The sequence below is a fragment of the Anguilla anguilla genome, chromosome 8, assembly GCF_013347855.1.
Source record: "Anguilla anguilla isolate fAngAng1 chromosome 8, fAngAng1.pri, whole genome shotgun sequence".
Lineage (NCBI taxonomy): Eukaryota > Metazoa > Chordata > Actinopteri > Anguilliformes > Anguillidae > Anguilla > Anguilla anguilla.
The window spans coordinates 27994756-28012971 of NC_049208.1; the positions used below are offsets into that span (position 1 = coordinate 27994756).

The 18216-nt window shown below is 39.3% G+C and overlaps 1 protein-coding gene and 1 long non-coding RNA gene across 2 annotated transcripts in view; one reads left to right on the forward strand and one right to left on the reverse strand.

Moving 5' to 3' along the window:
• Positions 1-9929, forward strand: part of csmd2 (CUB and Sushi multiple domains 2) — a 260284-nt gene extending 250355 nt beyond the window's left edge. Inside the window, exons 69-71 of the mRNA XM_035429807.1 lie at positions 1331-1469; positions 1819-1996; positions 3193-9929. Of these exons, the coding sequence (XP_035285698.1) occupies positions 1331-1469; positions 1819-1978 (299 nt within the window). The 3' untranslated portion in view covers positions 1979-1996; positions 3193-9929. The remainder of the gene's footprint in view (positions 1-1330; positions 1470-1818; positions 1997-3192) is intronic.
• On the reverse strand, positions 3022-17502 carry LOC118233820. The gene is made up of 4 exons (XR_004766573.1): positions 17324-17502; positions 16571-16686; positions 14768-14892; positions 3022-3325 (listed from the first exon to the last, which is right to left on the reverse strand). It is a non-coding gene; the product is annotated as an uncharacterized LOC118233820 (long non-coding RNA).
• Positions 17503-18216: the final 714 nt, after the last annotated feature.

The window sequence follows — 18216 nt, forward strand, 5'->3', positions numbered from 1 at the left end:
CAAGAGGGAGGGAGGGAGGGATGGAAGGAGGAAGGGAGAGAGAGAGAGACAGCAAGCGAGGAAGGGAGAGAGAGAGAGAGATGGGGGGTAAATGGTATCTATCAAACACAATGTTGTTTTGTACTATGGAAACAAAACTGAGTGTGTGCGTGTGAAAAACAAACATCATCACTGTTGTCATTACAATAATCAGTAATACTGCACTCTGAAATGAACCCAATTATAGTCACAAGCATTTGGATGTTGTTACTTTTGTTTATGATGATGATTGCCATCAGTGTGTTAATGAAACAAGGGATTTTTGGACTTTATATTATATTAACATTCAGTGGGGCATGGGGTGATCTGATTTCTCAAACAAAATTGCCAGAAGTTCTCTCAAGCGCACGGCATCTTCAGTAATTGTTCATTAGAACTATGCTCACCCTCCTCTTCCTCTCTGCATACCTCTCTGTGATCGCCCGCATTGTCTCACACTCCAAGGATAGAAGTGTAAAAGAGTTTGCAGAAGACAGAGTAGGTGTGACGATATCAGCGAGTTTGCACAGCCGCACTGAGGGGTAATGGGGTGCCGAGCCAGGAGACATGTCTGTCAGAGACGTGTTGATAACACAGCTGTGTTGATTCTCTAAAGGACAAACGCATGGACCTTCCTCCCGGAAACCTGAAGCAAACAGCAGATGTATTAATAAAGAGTAATGAGGGTTGGAGGAAGGTGTGGGAGGGGGGGGGGTCGGGCAGGGGTCATAGGAAAGGGGGACATATTTGCTGTCATTATGAAAGCAGATAATTGAATTCATCCTTTCTTGTAGCTTTGACTTTATTCATGTTTTTTTTGGCATCGCATGATGAACAGGTGCAATGTCTCTGTCTGGCATGGGAAATGAACACCACCCACACAATCCCTCCCCACCTTAAATTGAAAACGGAATGTGCAATGACTTCTTTGCCGAGTCTCAATGTCTCAATCATTAAAAATCATTGCTGGGATAATGGAGTTTGGCGTCTTGGCGTCAAACTGGTTGACTCCATTAGGCCAATGTGCAATATCTTTTTTTTTTTGTCACATTGTGTAAACAACAATGAACTGGTAAAACAGAAAACGCGATACAAAAAATAGTATAGTACGTACAATGCACTATGAATAAATAATGTTGGTAATGATTATTTGAAGATTTTTTAAGTAATTTTAATTAACGTTTCTGGATGCTTGCATCATTTATAGTCCTGAATATTTGTTGTGATGTTGGACACAGTTTCATCAGTAATCACAATACTAACCAAACAGTGAGTTCTGAATGTGATGTCTTAAGTTGGTGTTTTCTCACAGATACAGAGAGTCTGGACCCAAACAGAGAAAACCCTGGCTACAACTTTGCATCCAACAGCAGCTCAGTGGCCGCAGCCATCCTAGTGCCTTTCATAGCCATGATCATTGCAGGATTCGCGCTGTACCTCTATAAACACAGGTATTCTAACTGCCCTAATGGTTTGTATATATTTTCCCATTTTGGAATCTCTTTTTTTATTTGACACTCTCAGAAGAAAGGTTTCCAAAAGGCTCCTTTGTGTCTCCACAGAGGAACCCTATCTACAGTAGTTCAAGGGTACTGGTTAAATCTTCAATGGTTAAAGCTTTCACACTTTTGATACCTACCATAGAGGGTTCCAGAATGAATTAAATGGGTTCTCATATGAAAATAAAACCCTGTCAGAATCTTTTTTTCTACGAGTGTACTGTTTACTGTTCCAAGCTTTGCTATTTTACAGACAGCTTTATGTTTAGATTGCCTGACGATTTGTGGCCTTTGACTTCAGGAGAAGACCCAAAGTTCCCTTCAACGGCTATGCAGGCCATGAGAACACCAACGGCAGGGCGACTTTCGAGAACCCCATGTATGACCGCAACATCCAGCCCACAGACATCATGGCCAACGAGACAGAGTTCACCGTCAGCACAGTGTGTACGGCGGTATAGCATCCATTCTCTCCCTCGGTGAGCCCCTTGGACGAGCTGTACAGCTCTCTTCTTTACAGATTCTGACACACAGGGTTTCCTTAGTGTTGTTGTAGTTTGTTATCGGAAAATATTATATGTTTTATTTTACTTTAAAGAATGAAATGAAATATTATATTGGACCAACCCGGTTTGCATATATTTTTGTTTGTCCTAGCATTTTTTTGTTTGTTTTTTTGTTCCCTTGGTTTCAACATCCTTTCTCTCACTTTGGGTTTTGAAAAAAGTTGGCAAACAAGACTTAAGCTAACTTTATCATCATGATTTTTGCCCTTGGACTGAGGGAAAACTAACTGCTGATTCAGGAAGAAAGGGATTGAGAAAATCCAATTTTTAACTAAATATGTTTCAGCATTTCCTTGGGATTTTCTGACAGGGGTGGACTATAAGCTGTGGATTTATGAACTCCGCTGAAAGTTACTAGTTATCGGATTTTTGCTGTACTTCATGTGTCTATAATATCATTTTAGTGCAGTCTCTGCCATCAATGCTCGGTCACCTGGGTGCAATGAAAGGTCTTCCAGTTAAAGGCTGGGTCATTGGACAATGTTATACTTTTCTTTTAAGTCATAACATTTTCAGATTATTACTCATTAGTCTTCTAAGTAATCTTTGTCAATTAAAAATCGTTCGACAGCATTAAGAAGGACTGAATCCGTGTGTGCATCAAAATGCATGAGATTCAATTAATCGTTTGTTAAAACATTCGTGTATCACAGAGCTTGTGCAAAGAGATATCACACACACACACCACTTTAGCTACTGCAGAGGAAATCTATTAATACTTTGGTAAAAATGTTCAACGAGCATTAAAAGATCATTTATAAGGGGGTTGGCTTTAGAACAGGCAGTGCAAAGCAAACAAACAATGCATAATGAATAAAATAAAGTATCAACAGTCACTGCAATTAATGACCATTCTATTGTCCATAACATTAACATGTCAATGTAAGATGCTAATATAATTTTATTTAAATATGTTAAACAAAATTATAGCAAAGCTGAACAGTAAAGTGTTATTTTATTTATTTATTCATTATAATGGCCATTACTACTACTGGACACTAGGCAGGTGTACTCCTGGATCTTACATTGTTATCTCTAATTGTTTGGTTGTGCTGAGAGATTTTCCTAATTGTTTTTTAATGACACTTTTCTTGTCTCCTGTTTCTCAGGTCATATGTGCTTCACTCTCTTCAGAAGTGGAAACTGTCACATGCCTTCATACAAACTGCCTCTCCCCCTCTCACACCCCGCTGCTTGCATGGGTCAGGCTGCTGCTGGTGGAAACCTCCTTTTTACTTACGGCTGAAAGAGAAGACGGGTTGAGGTGAGGAGTAACAAAGTGGTGAAAGGAGTCTTTTTGAAACAGCGGCTCTCGGCAACAGAGGAAACAAAACGAAAACTGACACCGAAAAAAAACTAAAACAAGGAGGAATGACTTTAAGCGTCCTCATATCACGGCGTGGTGGATAAACAATGTTTAGCTCTTCGCCCTTGAACATGGAAATGCAAGGGTGATCCCTCTTTCAGACTGTGGTACACAGCGGCCTTGCACATTTACAGGCTCTCCTCATCCTCACACGGCTATCTGCTCTACAGAACCAGCTCCACATAGAAGAAGCTTCCTCCAGACAGCCAGCACTCTGGTTCATTTATTTATTTTTTTGCTCTTTAAGAAGCGAAAGGTCTGCTTTTTACACAGGAAGTGTCTTGGATGGCCTTTCTGAGACAAACTGATTATTTTATTTATTATTATTATTATTATTATTATTAATATTATGTTTTTGCTTTTTTTTGTATGTCTCGCTTTTTACCCTGATTTTATCCCCCCAAAATGATTACCTGAAGGCACATAGTATTGTCCCTAGTGCAATGAGCAGGAAGATTGTTTTGAAAATTCTGAAGTAGCATACATTCTGTTATGCCCAGCATCTCCTTTCTGAAGGAGGGGCTGTGCAATTATTGGCAAGGAATAGACGACAGAGATAATGGTTAGAAATAGTGGGGCTCCCAGGCAATTCCATCAGGAGAGAATATTTAAGGATTTATGATTGTTGTGTGCTGTGTGTTAATGAAAATGTGTGTGTGTGTGTGTGCGTGTGCGTGTGTGTGTTTAGTGAAAAGAAGAAGAGCCAAACATATAATTTGAACATGCAGTGTTCACGTTGGCAGATCTTGTCACGGAAGAACCCGAGGGGTGTAATGACAGGAAATTCATTTTCCTAACAATTCATTTCATTTTATTCTGTACTTCTATCACTCACTCGTGAGGAGCCTTTCGTTTTGGGAGGGCACGGAGTTGAATCCTTGAGGAGGATATTAAGTTCTTTCTCACAGCCCTGTGTGAGTTTCAGTGAGCGGAGGTAGGTGCTTTGCCCCAAGGAAATTCTACCTGCAAGCTGTTTGTCTCTCACAAACAGCACATAACCTGATTCTGCACAGACTGCTCTGCTGACAAAATCCGTTGGTGGATTCTCAGAATTCATAATGCCCTGATATGTCGCACATGCAGCTGAGAACATTGGACTTATTACCCGAATAGTTCCTCTGGTTTTATAACGATAACACAGTTTGTACGGCTTGTATTTCACCATGTTAATGTTCGACACATGAAGAGGACTGGTGTCACGCCAAGCTATTTTATAGGGCGTGGCCAACGAGTCCCTTTCAGCTTTACATCCTATGGCCGAGAACCCGATGACCCCTCGAGACTATCTGGCGTGTGAAGGGAGACGGCTCTCTCTGAGGTGCTCAACACTAAATCAACGAACAGAAGGCTAGTCACTGCCTCCACGTCCCACTGACACTGATATTGGAGGCGGTTGGAGTGGAGACGATGGGATTTAAAAGGACCTGTCAGTTCTGATTACAGAATTTGCCCTGTCATGTCGGACAAGGGCGAGGTGCACCGTGAAAGTCGATGTCATTTCACAGTCTGTGACCCTTTCATGCAGACACCGTTCTTTGTCCGCGAGGGCCTTGTTGTACACGTATACAGAGCATTATTTTCTCCAGCATGGAGGCTATCACCAATGTATTAAATAGAGATGCAGAGAATGAGAAAGAGTGCGGAAGTACGGTGCAGGGCTTGTGTCTGTGCACTAGCGTCTCTCATCGCTCACGTCTGACAGATATTATAGTCACGTGAAAGATTTCAGCCACCTGACAGTTTTCTCACATCTACCAACAACAACAAAAAAAGGAATCAAAAAATGTATTTAAAAAAATAAAAGAAATCATACATCTAAACACAAGATTGTATCTCTGTGGAGAGAAGGTTTAAAATTGCAACTGCGTACAAATGTAAGACTTTGACTTTTGGGTTTACTTGAGCATGTCATTCATATTGTAAACAAGGTTTGCAGATTGGTGGCAGCAGGAGAGATCTTGACTCTGCAATTAGCACTTCCACGCTATTCAATTGGAAATTATGAAGGAGATGACACAAAACCATGTTTATGTTGTGGTTTATCTGCCTCTCATCAAACCACTAAATTTATAATGGTGGCCTAGTGGGTAAATAAAGCAGAAGGATCTTGGCAGCGGTGACAGGTTTTCAGGTTTTTTTTTCCTTCGGTTGTCGCAGTAGTAACATAGCCGCAAGTGAAAGAGGTAAAACCTTGGAAGTTTCTTAATTTATACCGGGGGCTCAGAAAAGTAGATGACAGTCTTGCAAGTGAGAATAGGCTTGCTGACTCTTTTACATTTGGTATATCTCTGCTTATATCTTTTCCTGATTACACCCAGGACGCAGAATGTTCTGGAAGAGTTCAAAGGCCAAAGGCCACTACTGGCCAGGTCAAAGACCGGCCAATGAGGGTACTGTACTACGAGGGGTTTTGTGGATCTGTGAGTGAAGGAATAAAACTTTCTGTGCTAGTAGGGAGGTAAGTAAAGTGAATTGAAACGACTGCAGAATAGTGATGGTGAACGGTGTTTACAAGCAGCCCTCAGAAGACCCCATCCTGAATTTGATTAAACCTGTTAAATGTCTCTCTATATCAAAATGCCTAGGTACACTGTGGAGGATGCAAACACTGCCTGAGAACTACTGTAGCAGTAGCAGATACGGCTGTATCTTGCTTTTAATCCGCATTTCTGGGTTTGATTCACCTGGTCCTATCACAGTATGCAACCATTAAGATGTGCTTACAATGCCCTTAAAGGTCACAGGGCCTTTATTTTCCATAATAAAACATAATAAAAAATGTAGAAGTAATTAAATCAAGTTTTTCTATCAGTTATAGGGTAAGGACATGGAACACAGATTTCATTTTTCCTTGTAAGGAATGTTTTGTCCATAGAAAAAATTATTGAAATTTGATATGAAATCAGCAATTTGTCATAGACCGTTGGCATTATAAATCATAAACTGTGAACAGCTATTTCCAAGTTCACCTTGAAGGCTGATTTTGTTGTTTCATGACTGGTAAACCATAGCATGGGAACATTTACAGCTTCAGTCAGCCAAGATGTGCTATAACCAATATTTATACTACAGTAAGCATTTAAAAATCCCTGACACTGCTTTGCACAAAATGGAGCTTCTGAAATAAATCACTCCATTGCATTTCTGATCTGTTGTACACTGTTTCGGTAATTGCTTTTACAATTTTATTCCTTTTAAATCCGTGGCTTATCTCCACTGTATGAATTTAATATTGCCTGGTGCTTGTTGGAACAGTGTGGTTATGAAAAAAAAAAATTATATTTCCCAGAAGATTTCACAGTCAAAGTGGTTGGTAGGCACATTATCTTACACCTATTGGCATTCACTTTAAATCATTTTTTCAGTTCTGTAATTTCATTCTGAACATTTCTGGACTTTATCAACACCTACGACATCATTGCTCTCTATTTAGTTATTGCACGTATTTGGCTGTCTTGATGAATCCATTTCTTTGCTCATTTTATCTCCCATCACAAAATCCAAGACAGACACTTCTGACACATCTAGCAAATTTAACAAAGGCAAATTAAACCATGTAAAATCATTGTCAGGAAATAAAATTAAAGATGGCTGAAAAACGGAATTACGGGGCCACAAAAGCTTTTTCTCTTTGCTTCTTGAATACCAATAATATTTATTCTGATTGTGGTTTTTATACACATAGTATATGTTAATATGTAAAACAGGAACATCAACTATTTGTACATAATGTTAAATAATCAATGAAATGTCCAACCCATTGCCAAAATCCTGAATTTTACCGATATCCATGTCATAAATCTCTAAGGTAGTTTTAAGAATGTATTTCTATAAGTAGCACTTGCACCTGCTATTTTTATGTTAACCCAGTGTTATTATGTTGAAGTAAGATAATTAAAATCCCTTCTGGATAGTGAGGTTGGATGGATAATTCTGCCAGTACAGGTTGCCTGTCACCTGCGGGGGTATCCAGTGAAGCCCTACTTCTCGAAAGTTAGCTCGTTAGCATCCAGAAAATGCCAGCACTTCTGTTCTCCGTCTTCACCCACCTCTGCTTCATCCACCTCTGCTTCAACTTCTTACCCTTAAATCATTAATGTAAACAAAGACAGCAAATCTAATGGCCACCCTTTTCCCTCAGCATTCTGACCCACACCAGATTATAATTGCCCTTTCTCGTCCTGTTCGTGGTAGCATTCTCTTTCAAAGACAAACAGCTTTTGGCAATGATTTGCTAACCCCCTCATGTTCTTGCCTGAAGATGAGGCTCTGTGGCTTGTCTTTAATATGGGAGATGTTTACGTCAATGCTGAGGCTTGAGACATGTTCTTGAACTTTTATACAAGCAGGAGCTCATTAGAATGGTCACAAAGTACTCTTGGCTTGCTCTTTTTTTTCTTTCTTTTTTTTCCTTCTTCCTGAGTTGTGTCTATTCATTTGTCCCCCACATTTTATTTGGAGCGGACATACATCGAGTCATATATATTTTTTAATAATAGCAATGAAGCGATTGGGATTGCTCTCATTTTGACAAAAACAAATATTTAATTTTGGATAGTGCATTACTGCATGTAGTTAGCTTTTGAAATAATTAATTTAAACTGAGCATTCACAAATGGCAGTGATAATTAGACCTCTCCAGTGTTCAAAGTAAATGCATGCCTTTACAAATGTTATCAGTAGCCACTGTTCACTTATTTGCTTGTGTATATGAATATGGCCCTCGGTGATTATGGTCTGTATACTTTCCATGATGGCGGTGACACAAACCACAGTCAAAGAAAGTTTAGGTTAGAAAACAGAAAAAGTGCCTCTTTGTTCCAGAAGAGCTACTGAAAGTTATTTTTAAAGCAAAGTATTAGAATGTTAATAGTATGCAGTTGGAATGACTTCTGTGCTCTGTCCAAAATCACGTTAGATCATGATGTTCTCAGTTTCTCGGTGGAACTCATTTCGAATGCATTTTTTTTGTACCGTACTCCCTTTACCACAGCATCCCAGCTTCTAACACACGATTAGATGCTCTATCGTCAGGGTATTTTTGAACCTGGTACAATATCATTTCACCCATCTCACCCATCCTTGGTCATTTCAAGCATGCCTAACACAAAGGGAACAGAAAGGGAGGGACGGTTAGGATTGCAGATTCTGTCTAAAGCAGGGTTGTCCGAGCTTATCCAAAAAGGAGTGATGTGGGTGCAGGTTTTTATTTGATCCCAGAACTAAGACAACTGATTCTACTTATCAATTTTTTGACTTACAAGTTAATTAGTTGATTCTGATGTATTGCTGGAATGAAACAAAAACCTGCACCCAGAACAGATAAGACTGGACACCCCTGGTCTGAAGTGAGCCAGTGAAAACAAACGGTGGAGAAATAAATGGCTGATCACTGTATCAAACAGAAAATGAATACAGCATATATTTTGAATGTATTTTAGTATCACCAAAAAGAGCAGCATCTATATCTCGGTCTGTGAAGTGATTCTTTCCCCCAAAATAGCCCCTTTACTGGACAAAATCAGACCTTTTTCCCAGCTCAGCTCAACCCATTGCCCAAGGTGCCTAGCACAAACATAACAGAAAGACAATGTCCCCTATATCTGAGAATCATATATTAATATATTTTCAATGTATATTACAAATTTTGAATATATTTAAAGATATATATTTCATAAGTTCAAAGTTTATTTAAAGTATATACATAAAGGATCTTCATAAAGAGGAACATACAGTAAATATATACCCAACATGATCACGTTTGGTTGCTTTTTCTTGTAATTGCTGAACAATTTATTTTACACAGATATTCTTTCTTAGCCCGAATAATGTTAGCTGTACCTTTGACTGACAAGGTGAAAACAATCTGTCTAAAACGATCTGTGTAGCCTACATAAGAATTGTTATAATCCAAAGCCTTGAGAGCATAGAGTTCAACTTCTCAGGCAACTGTCTCCTTCCTAGCATAGTTTGCTGTCGACCAAAAGGGTTTGCCGTAAATTAATATGAAAAGACGGATCTTATGGATCGTGACTAGAGAGACGAAGCCGGGGAGAAGTGACCCGTGGACACAGTTGAAATATCCAAGAGGAGAACAAAAATCTTTTTTTTGTTGTTGTTTTTGTTTTGTACAGAGATATATTTTTATGAAAATAAATTTGTAATATAAAAGGGGGGAAGGATTGACAGATATGTAAATGTTTTTCATTATTGTAGTACAAATGCTAGTGGATAAATAAAAATAAAAGATAAAAATAAAAAGGTTTTTTTTTTTTTGTAAATGTAATAAAGATTGTATATACAAGTTTACATACTTAATGTAAATATGTAATACCCGACATGGCTTGTCTGCAATATATAAAATGTATTTTATCCGTCTGTATATGATGCTTTGCATTGTGTCTAAGCTTATTCTACTTTCTTGAACTTGAAACCTATTTTAAAGTTGTTTTTTTTAAATAAAAATATTTAAAAAGTTAATTATGTTTATTGTATTTTTTTTTTTTTGTATTCCTGACAAAATGTCCTGTAAACTTTAGATTTATTTTTATGTTTCATTATTAAAGCTAGGCAGTGAAATTCTGAAGAGTAAACAGAAGAGCTGAAATGTGTTTTGTATATTGTACACATTGATTTTGAATGGTAATCAATTAGCCAAGTGAAAGGAGATGATGGTAGGTGGGGCAATTACTGTGATCCCATTTTGTGTGTTATTATGAGACACCACAATTTGAAAACTGCACTATCTGCCCACGGGCAACCCCTTTCTTTTTGATTCTACTTTTCCAGCTTCATTACTCGGTACACAAGACTGGAGAGTGGGCCATCTGTGGGTGTGTTAACCATAATCAGCAATGCATCTGTGGGAAATTGCACGGAAATTACAGTACTTGTATTTCGAATGTACGCCGGTAATAACCAGAATGCTTAATGTTATATGTGACTTATGTCTAGAATGTCCAATTAGTGGTAGAAGGAACTCCACATTTTTCTCAGCTGGCCTCCAGTTCTCACATGGGGTAATCACTTGCTTGATAATGTGATGCAGAGTACAACAAGATTTTGGTACATGGAAGGTAAAAAAAAAAAAATGTCATTCTGAAATTACTTGCATCCCTCATTACTTGTAGATTTGTTCTTGGTGTTGTAACTGCCCACACCTGTGGCACACTAGGAAAAGATGGCTTATAATTTCTGAAGCTTCAAATAGTGCCATTTTATTGTGCTTCACTCATCTGACAGATTGTTTCCCCAGTGGGGAATGAAGAGAAACTCTGAAAGACAACACAACACAAGACGATGACACATGCCAAAAAAGGTTAAATGTTTCTGTTTTCCCTGTGGGGATTTTTGGTTAACTTTTTTTTTTTTTTCGCTTTTATTTTAGTGTGTTGCTTCAGTGCCTGAGAGGGCGTAGGGGTGCAAGGGTATTTTCTCTGATATCTTTAACATTCTAATAAAGAAGACCCAGTTCAACAATGCAAGTCTCCTGTCCAAACCCCAAGGGGAGTGAGTCTTTTTTATATCCTGAATTTCTATATAAGACTTGAAAGCCTATCTTCACATTGCTGTGTCTTCTGCTTTAAAAGGACAAAACACAAACCTTCAATGTTGTGCCAAATGTGATATTTATAACAGACATACACACACATACATGCACACTAATAAAATGTGTTTTACTTATAAAGGTGTATTTTTACTGAGCTGATTCAAGGTTGATTCCAGAATCTGAATTTCACACTCATCTTCTCACTTCATGGTCAGTGAGCTCCATAATGTTTGGGACAAATACATTTTTTATTTTTTTTTGATTTGGCTCTGTACTCCGCAATTTTAGATTTGTAATAAATTCACATGTGGCTATAGTGCACATTCTCAGCTTTTATTGTTAGGGTATTTGTGGCAGGGGGTCTGCCTGAGAGGTGGATTGGTCTCAGCTGCGCCAGCTGGTGGAGAGAGCACACGCACCTGGGCTGCGTTAGCTAATTAGCCCAGGTGCTTAAAGGTGTGCTACTCTCTACAGTTTGGGGCCGAGACCAGGAGCTAACACCAAGAGCACAATTATGAGTATCGTTTCGGTTTATTTTAAGCACGAAAGTCAGGAAGGAAGTAATCCTCAGCTGATAAGTTGGAGGAGCTGGACCTGGCCGGGAAGGCGGGTCAGCTACAGGGCAGGCAAACTGAAAAGTTGCTGCTCTGTTTTACTTTCTTTTGTCTTTGCTATTTTAGCTTGTTGTTTTAGTTTATTGTTTTTGCCTGGAACCCGTGAGGGGGAAGGGCGAAGTGGTCAGTTTATTTTATTTAATGTTTGTGGGTGTGCGCGCTCTCTCTCCATGCGACAGAATGTCGCATCTCCCTGCCCGGTGTGTCACGCGTGGCCTGTGACAGTATTTTTTAATACACTTCGGTTTTCCCTCCTTTGTGGCTTTAGCAGCATGTTCAAAATCTGTCTTACTGTAGGATGAAGTGCCGTCCAATGGCTTTGGAGACATTTGCTTGAACTTGAGCTGATAGGATGCCTCTGTACACTTCAGAATTCATTCTGCTGCTGCTATCAGCGGTTACATCATCAATGAAGACAAGTGAGCTAGTACTGTAACAGCCATACATACTCAAACCACCAGCATGCTTCACAGATTCTGAGAGAAGGTGCTGTGGATCTTGAGCAGTTCCATTTGGCCTCCAAACTTTGCTCTTGCTATCACTGTGATACAAGTGGATCTTGATCTCATCTGTCCACAAGACCCTTTTCCAGAACTTTTCTGGCCCTTTTAGGTACTTTTCTGGCACCTTACCAGTACTGCTTAGAAAACTAACCTGGTAATTCTGTTTTTGCGGGGAGCTAGTGGTTTGCATCTTGGAGTGTAGCATCTGTAGCTATGTTCATGAAGGCTTCTGCAGCCAGTGACATATCCACGCCTGCATCCTGAAGAGTGTTTCTGACCTGTCGGACAGGTATTGGGTATACAGCTATTTAAGAGGATTCAAGTTTGCATTGTTATGCTGGGAGTGTGAAGAAACCTACATAACGTGAATGTCTGGCATAGCAGATTTAATAGAAAGTGAAACACATTTTTCATGTGAAAACTATCATATCATTTTTTTAAATTAAATACCTAGAACACAAACCCATTTTTTGCCTCGTCAATCTGTGGGCATATTTTTTTAGCCAAATAAACTGTATTTTTAATTTATTTTTATTTTCTTATATTGTTACATGTCACATTCCTTCATGGAACCAGTAAAGGGTTAATAATGGTAGTGTATAAAAAAAGATGGGCCAAGCAGTCCAATCGATCGATATTGTATTTACACAAGCCATCAACTACATGGCTGAGTCTGATTTCAAGCACTTAATTGAGAAATGACGATGGTCTGCTTCATTCAGACGGGTTACAGACAGGGGCAAGAATAAAGTCATGCCTTGATGGATCAGCATCTTGCCCAAATGGCTAAACTGAGCTTACATTATACAAACACAAACACTCACACACTCTCTCACACACACACAGGTCTCTGTATCTGATTTCACCACCTAACTGCCCTTTACCTTGTCATTTTCACATCTCTGGTGTTCAGAATCTTTGCATTTGGTTTTCTCATCAAAGCCACTGTCTCTCTCGCTGGAGTGAATTAGCCTTGACTCTGTGCTATCAGGGTAATCAGTGCTGATTGGAGAAGGACAGGCACCTCTCTCTGTAAGCCCTGTCCAGAGTTCCAGCGAGTGACTCGCATTTCTTTGGTTCAGCATTGATGTTGAACATCAGATCTAACAAGTGTTATGGTATTACCATGGTGTACATTTTCTGCTTTACATTGACTTATATTTCAATAGTCAAAAATAACACATAGCATCCACTATATCCTCAATTATGCTGCATATGAATTATTGAATTAGTAGCTGCGCCCCCCTCCCCCCCTCCCCACACACACACACACACCTCTCTCTCTCTCTCACACACACACACACACACATTTTCGGCATCATCATTCAGCATCTATGTCTGATTTGCAGTAAAATTGGGCCTCAAATCATTCGGTTCATCTTGTTAGGCCCAGTTCTTTTGAACTACTGACATGGCAGGACAGGACTTCCTCTCTTTAGAGGACTGAAAGGAGCCTTAATTACAGCGATGGCACGGTTCCCTTGCCCAAGCTTCTCTCTATGTCTGCTTCATTGTGCTCCAGGTCAGCAGTTCTACATTAGGCCAGCAGTCTGAAGGGAAGACCATAAAAACGATAGTGGATCAAGACGAATAAACCACATTACCCAAGGATGTGAACAACTGGGGGCAACACAAAGTAAGAGTCAAACCTCTTGACCTCAAGCCCATTCCTTTATCTCTGTAATGTGTCTGCCGGGATGGGGGAACCTGGTGGAATCTGTGCAGTGTGATACAGCCTCACTGGAAACTGCTCTGTAGTAGTCCATCTCTCTCTCTCTCTCTCTCTCTCTGAGCCACGTGTAGAGGGCTGTCTCTTTGCTGTAAGATAATTAACCTTCAGCTTCCATTAATGCCAGACATGAGGAATGGTCCCATTGATTCAAGGTGAGATTGAGGTAAAAAGTTCGAGCCACAGAAAGTGAACTCAACTCAGCGGGAAAAAAGTGTGATCCTGCAGGCCGTTCCGAGAACTGACTTGGTTTTACAGGTATTACCCTTAAAGGTTTGACATCCAGCTCTGGATGGGACAGGTGGAGACCTGGGTTTTGGCAAGGTTAGGACCTGTTCTGATTGATAAATTGACTGCACTTACATGAGCCGGTAACAGCCTTTGTTGCACACCTGATTCCGGTGGCAATTAATCAAATGATGTCAAGTGGTCTGGTCACAGTAGTGCTGTCTTGGAAACTGTTCAGGCTCTACCCCCTGCCAGTAAGGGGCAGAGGTCAAGAGCAGTGATCATTCTATTTAATTATTTATTTGTTGATGGTTAGAGGAAGCATATGCAATTGATTTAAGAGCAATTACGGGTTTGTACCAGCAATGTACATCTGCCATACAGTCTGTCTAAATGAATGTTTAAAAGAGTTCTCAATATTGTGTTTATAGTTTTGTCATCAGAATTGTGTTATCTTATTGTCCGGCAAATCTGTGTATGTGTAATTGTCTATATAAATAATTAAATAATTGCTGGGCTTGCTATCCACATTATTAGCCTGCAAGTAATTTGTTTAAATACAAAACTCAAATATGCTGCACAGCTCAACGAGTCCTACTTTACAAGAGAACTAAAGAGTCATACAATGCACGGCTTTTGGCCATTTATACATATTACCCCACCACACACACACACACACACACACCCATACTCACCAGCCGGATAATGACCAGTGCTAGGGTCTGATGGGACTTCACCAATAAAATCCCTGCAACTCAGTTTATTTCAGCACAGAACAGACCATAGGAATGTGCTGACCCAACACTCACTGCTGTAAGGTCTGATGTTGAAAGAGGGAAGAAAGGTACTTAAATATTTACTTAGACACAGGAACATTTCTGCAAACACGTGCATGTTGTCAAGGTTAAGGAACCCAGAGGGTGTATGTGTGTGTTTATGATCACTTCCATTTTGGCTCCAGCACTTCCTACCACAGTCCCGCGTGTACTCACTCTAGATGCCCCACTGTCACATGCACATCTTGCCTTTGAGTCAACATCTTTGCTCAATCCCTGCCTTTGTTAGGAAAGCTAAGCAGTGCATGCAGCGATTAGATTTAAGCATTAGACTTGGTTGCTTTTGTCCCTCTGTCCTTTGCTTGGGCACAGTAAAAAAAAAAAAAAAAATTATAAGGAAAAGACAGGGAAGAAAAACTTGGCTGGGGAGTCTGTAGTGCACACTAAATTTAGTGCAGCATTGCAAGGCCTTATTTATTTCATTACTTTTTTCAAATAAGTCTTTTCTTTATGACTCTGTACACAGTAGTATCAATAGCTCCGGTAGAATTGTTATAGTCTGCTCTAAAAAAAACAAAAGTTTGTAAAACAGATCACATCAAATGTTTGCTGAATGGTTTTTTAACAGACAAAAATATCAGTGCTGAAGTTGGAATGGATGGGATATTGCATGAAACGAAAATTAGTTTAACAAAAGATCCTTCCATCTCCTTCGATGAACTGACAAAGCCTTCTGTGCACCGATGTGAAAAATGAGCCTGTTATTCTTTGCGAATGATACGTGGGCAATGTTACAGTCACAGACACCCGTGGTAACAATTCAACTTCAATACCCTTCTTCACCTTCTCTGTCTCCTTGTCCAATGAAAAGCAAATCCGTTCTTTCTGCCCTCATTGATTTCTGTCTTTTTTTTTACATCTCTCTCCTGTAGGCAGATGTATGGGCCAAGGGCATTTATAAGGGTGGTAGTTTCGAGTAAAAGTGCCTGTTAATTAAACGACACAAGGAGACAAGAAAAGATATCCCAGTGTCCCAATTAGGTTTTAAGGGGAAGTTAATCTTTGGTGAGGAGTCCATAATCCATACTCAATTTATTGCAGCACTACTAGGTCTGTGACTGTTTAGTGTGTAGAATATATGAAAACAAATTGTTGCAAATGGACTGAAGCTTTGAGCTGCGCACTATTGTTCATGCTGTTTTTATGTATGAATGATATCATATCCTCACTGCTTGTGTTTAGAGTTGAACTATTCCTACTTTCAAAAGTATGACTCCATAATGGACATAAAATTTGATAAGATCATACTATATTGTCTAATTGCACAGAAATTTGTCTTGCTTCACAAATGCCAACAGTTCCACATAATCACAGGTGGCAAGCACAGCATTACAAAATACATTAAAAGGAAATACAAATATGAACGCGTTTATATGCGCATTGGCACATTTTGATAATAAATTAAACATGTACAAAGACACCTCCAGCTGTTGCCGGGGGCAAATGGATCTCCATGATCAACTGAAATCAAAACATGACATGCTTGATCATTTCTAATACTTTGTCTTTTTAGTGACGATTCATAGTCTCACAAATTTCTTCTCAAAGATAAGGACAAAACTACATGTTCATTCCTTCCAATTTTAAGTATCAATTTCATCATAAACGGTGCATGGGTTAAATCACAGCTTGTATCGGTATCGCATACTTTGTCGTACTTACCTTTTAACACCTTTGCACAGATTTTAGCCATTAGGCATTGTGGCATATATTACCTAGGATGTGAAAGAACAAAATCCACCACAGAAACATAAAAAGGTTCTGGCCACTTACAGAACCTGAAAGCAGACACAGAGCTTTTAGAGAAGAAGAAGAGCCATTTATACACTTTGAAACACTCTAACCTCCATAAGAGGTAGTCATAACATTGGAGCCTTTGAAAATAAAAAAGAAAATGAAAACAAGCAAATTTACATATTAAAGTGGCCTTATGTTTTTGGAAGCAGGACTAAGCACTGCGGCATTATTATCAAATGAGTCCTGGATTTAAGCCCTTTATAAAAAGATCAAACATGACTATGCTTGGAGGTAATACAGCGCAACTATCAAAGAAAGAAACATGGAAGTTTTTCAACTGCACCTGACAAGAGATGAGGTTTCATAAACAAATAATTGTTAAATTAGTCCAGTTGCGATCTCCACCTTCAAGCAAAATATTTTCCATGTAACACGTTGGTTTTGGCTTTTAACTGAAACTCTAAAAATGGAGATTTCAGATTTCTAGATAACTCAGGGGCAATACTGAAATATTAACATGAATGCCAGATGCTAAAACATTACCTCTGGTGTGTTGTTAATTGTCTGAACAAAATAAACACATAATTATTTATTATTTTTTAAAATTTTGCTATTTCAATCCCACCTGAATTTAGAAATGTCCAATTCGCAAACTACCGTATGTACAAGCATACTCACACACGCCGGAGACCCGATCATATGCATGCGCAGAGAGCAAGCCCTGGGCACCCAGACGGATAACAGGGGGTGCTCAAGCAATGAACATTGCTGTCCCCGCCAACTGAATCCCCCTCACATATCCTTGGGCGACGCAGAGCCAAATGGCTTGGGCTGAGACCGCGGTGCTCACTCATGCACTGCAAGCGGCACTTTTACCAAATGAGCTACCCAGCAGCGACAAAATAAATGTTGATACATCACATTAATCAGTAACTGTGAGCACACATTTCTGTTGGCTTTGTGGCTGTCAACATGATATTAGAATTTATGCAAATAATTTTAATCTAATGTGTTCAAATGTACATCTTTTATCAGTGTATTAGAAAGTTACATAGAAAGTTATGCTTATCTCAAGAAAAGGTTGAAGAGGAAAGCATCATATTTTATTGCTTACTTGGACATAATGAGGGCTCTGATTTGGATTATCTGTGCTTCTCAGTCATCCGTGCTAGCACTCTTATTATTTTCTTAGACTGCACATTTAATGAAGGCTCATCTTGTTAAGGTTTTTTTTTTCTCTGATCACCTTTCACCTTCCCTTTCCTGGCTTATATAAAAAAGCTCAGAAAAATAACAAAATGTGTCCTGGATTAATCTCATCACCACTCAGACTGTTGACAGAACATTGACTAATCTCATTTTGTGCCTATATGCATGTGTAAACAGACACAGGTACAGACACACACACACACACACACTCACACACACAATCAAACAAACACACACACACACACACTCACATACACGCCCTGCTGAAAATTCCAGCTAAAACCAGCTGGGATTCTAAACTGAAGATGATTTAAGATGTGTTTTTGACACTATTAGCTGGTCATAGCTGCTGTAGTCTGTGG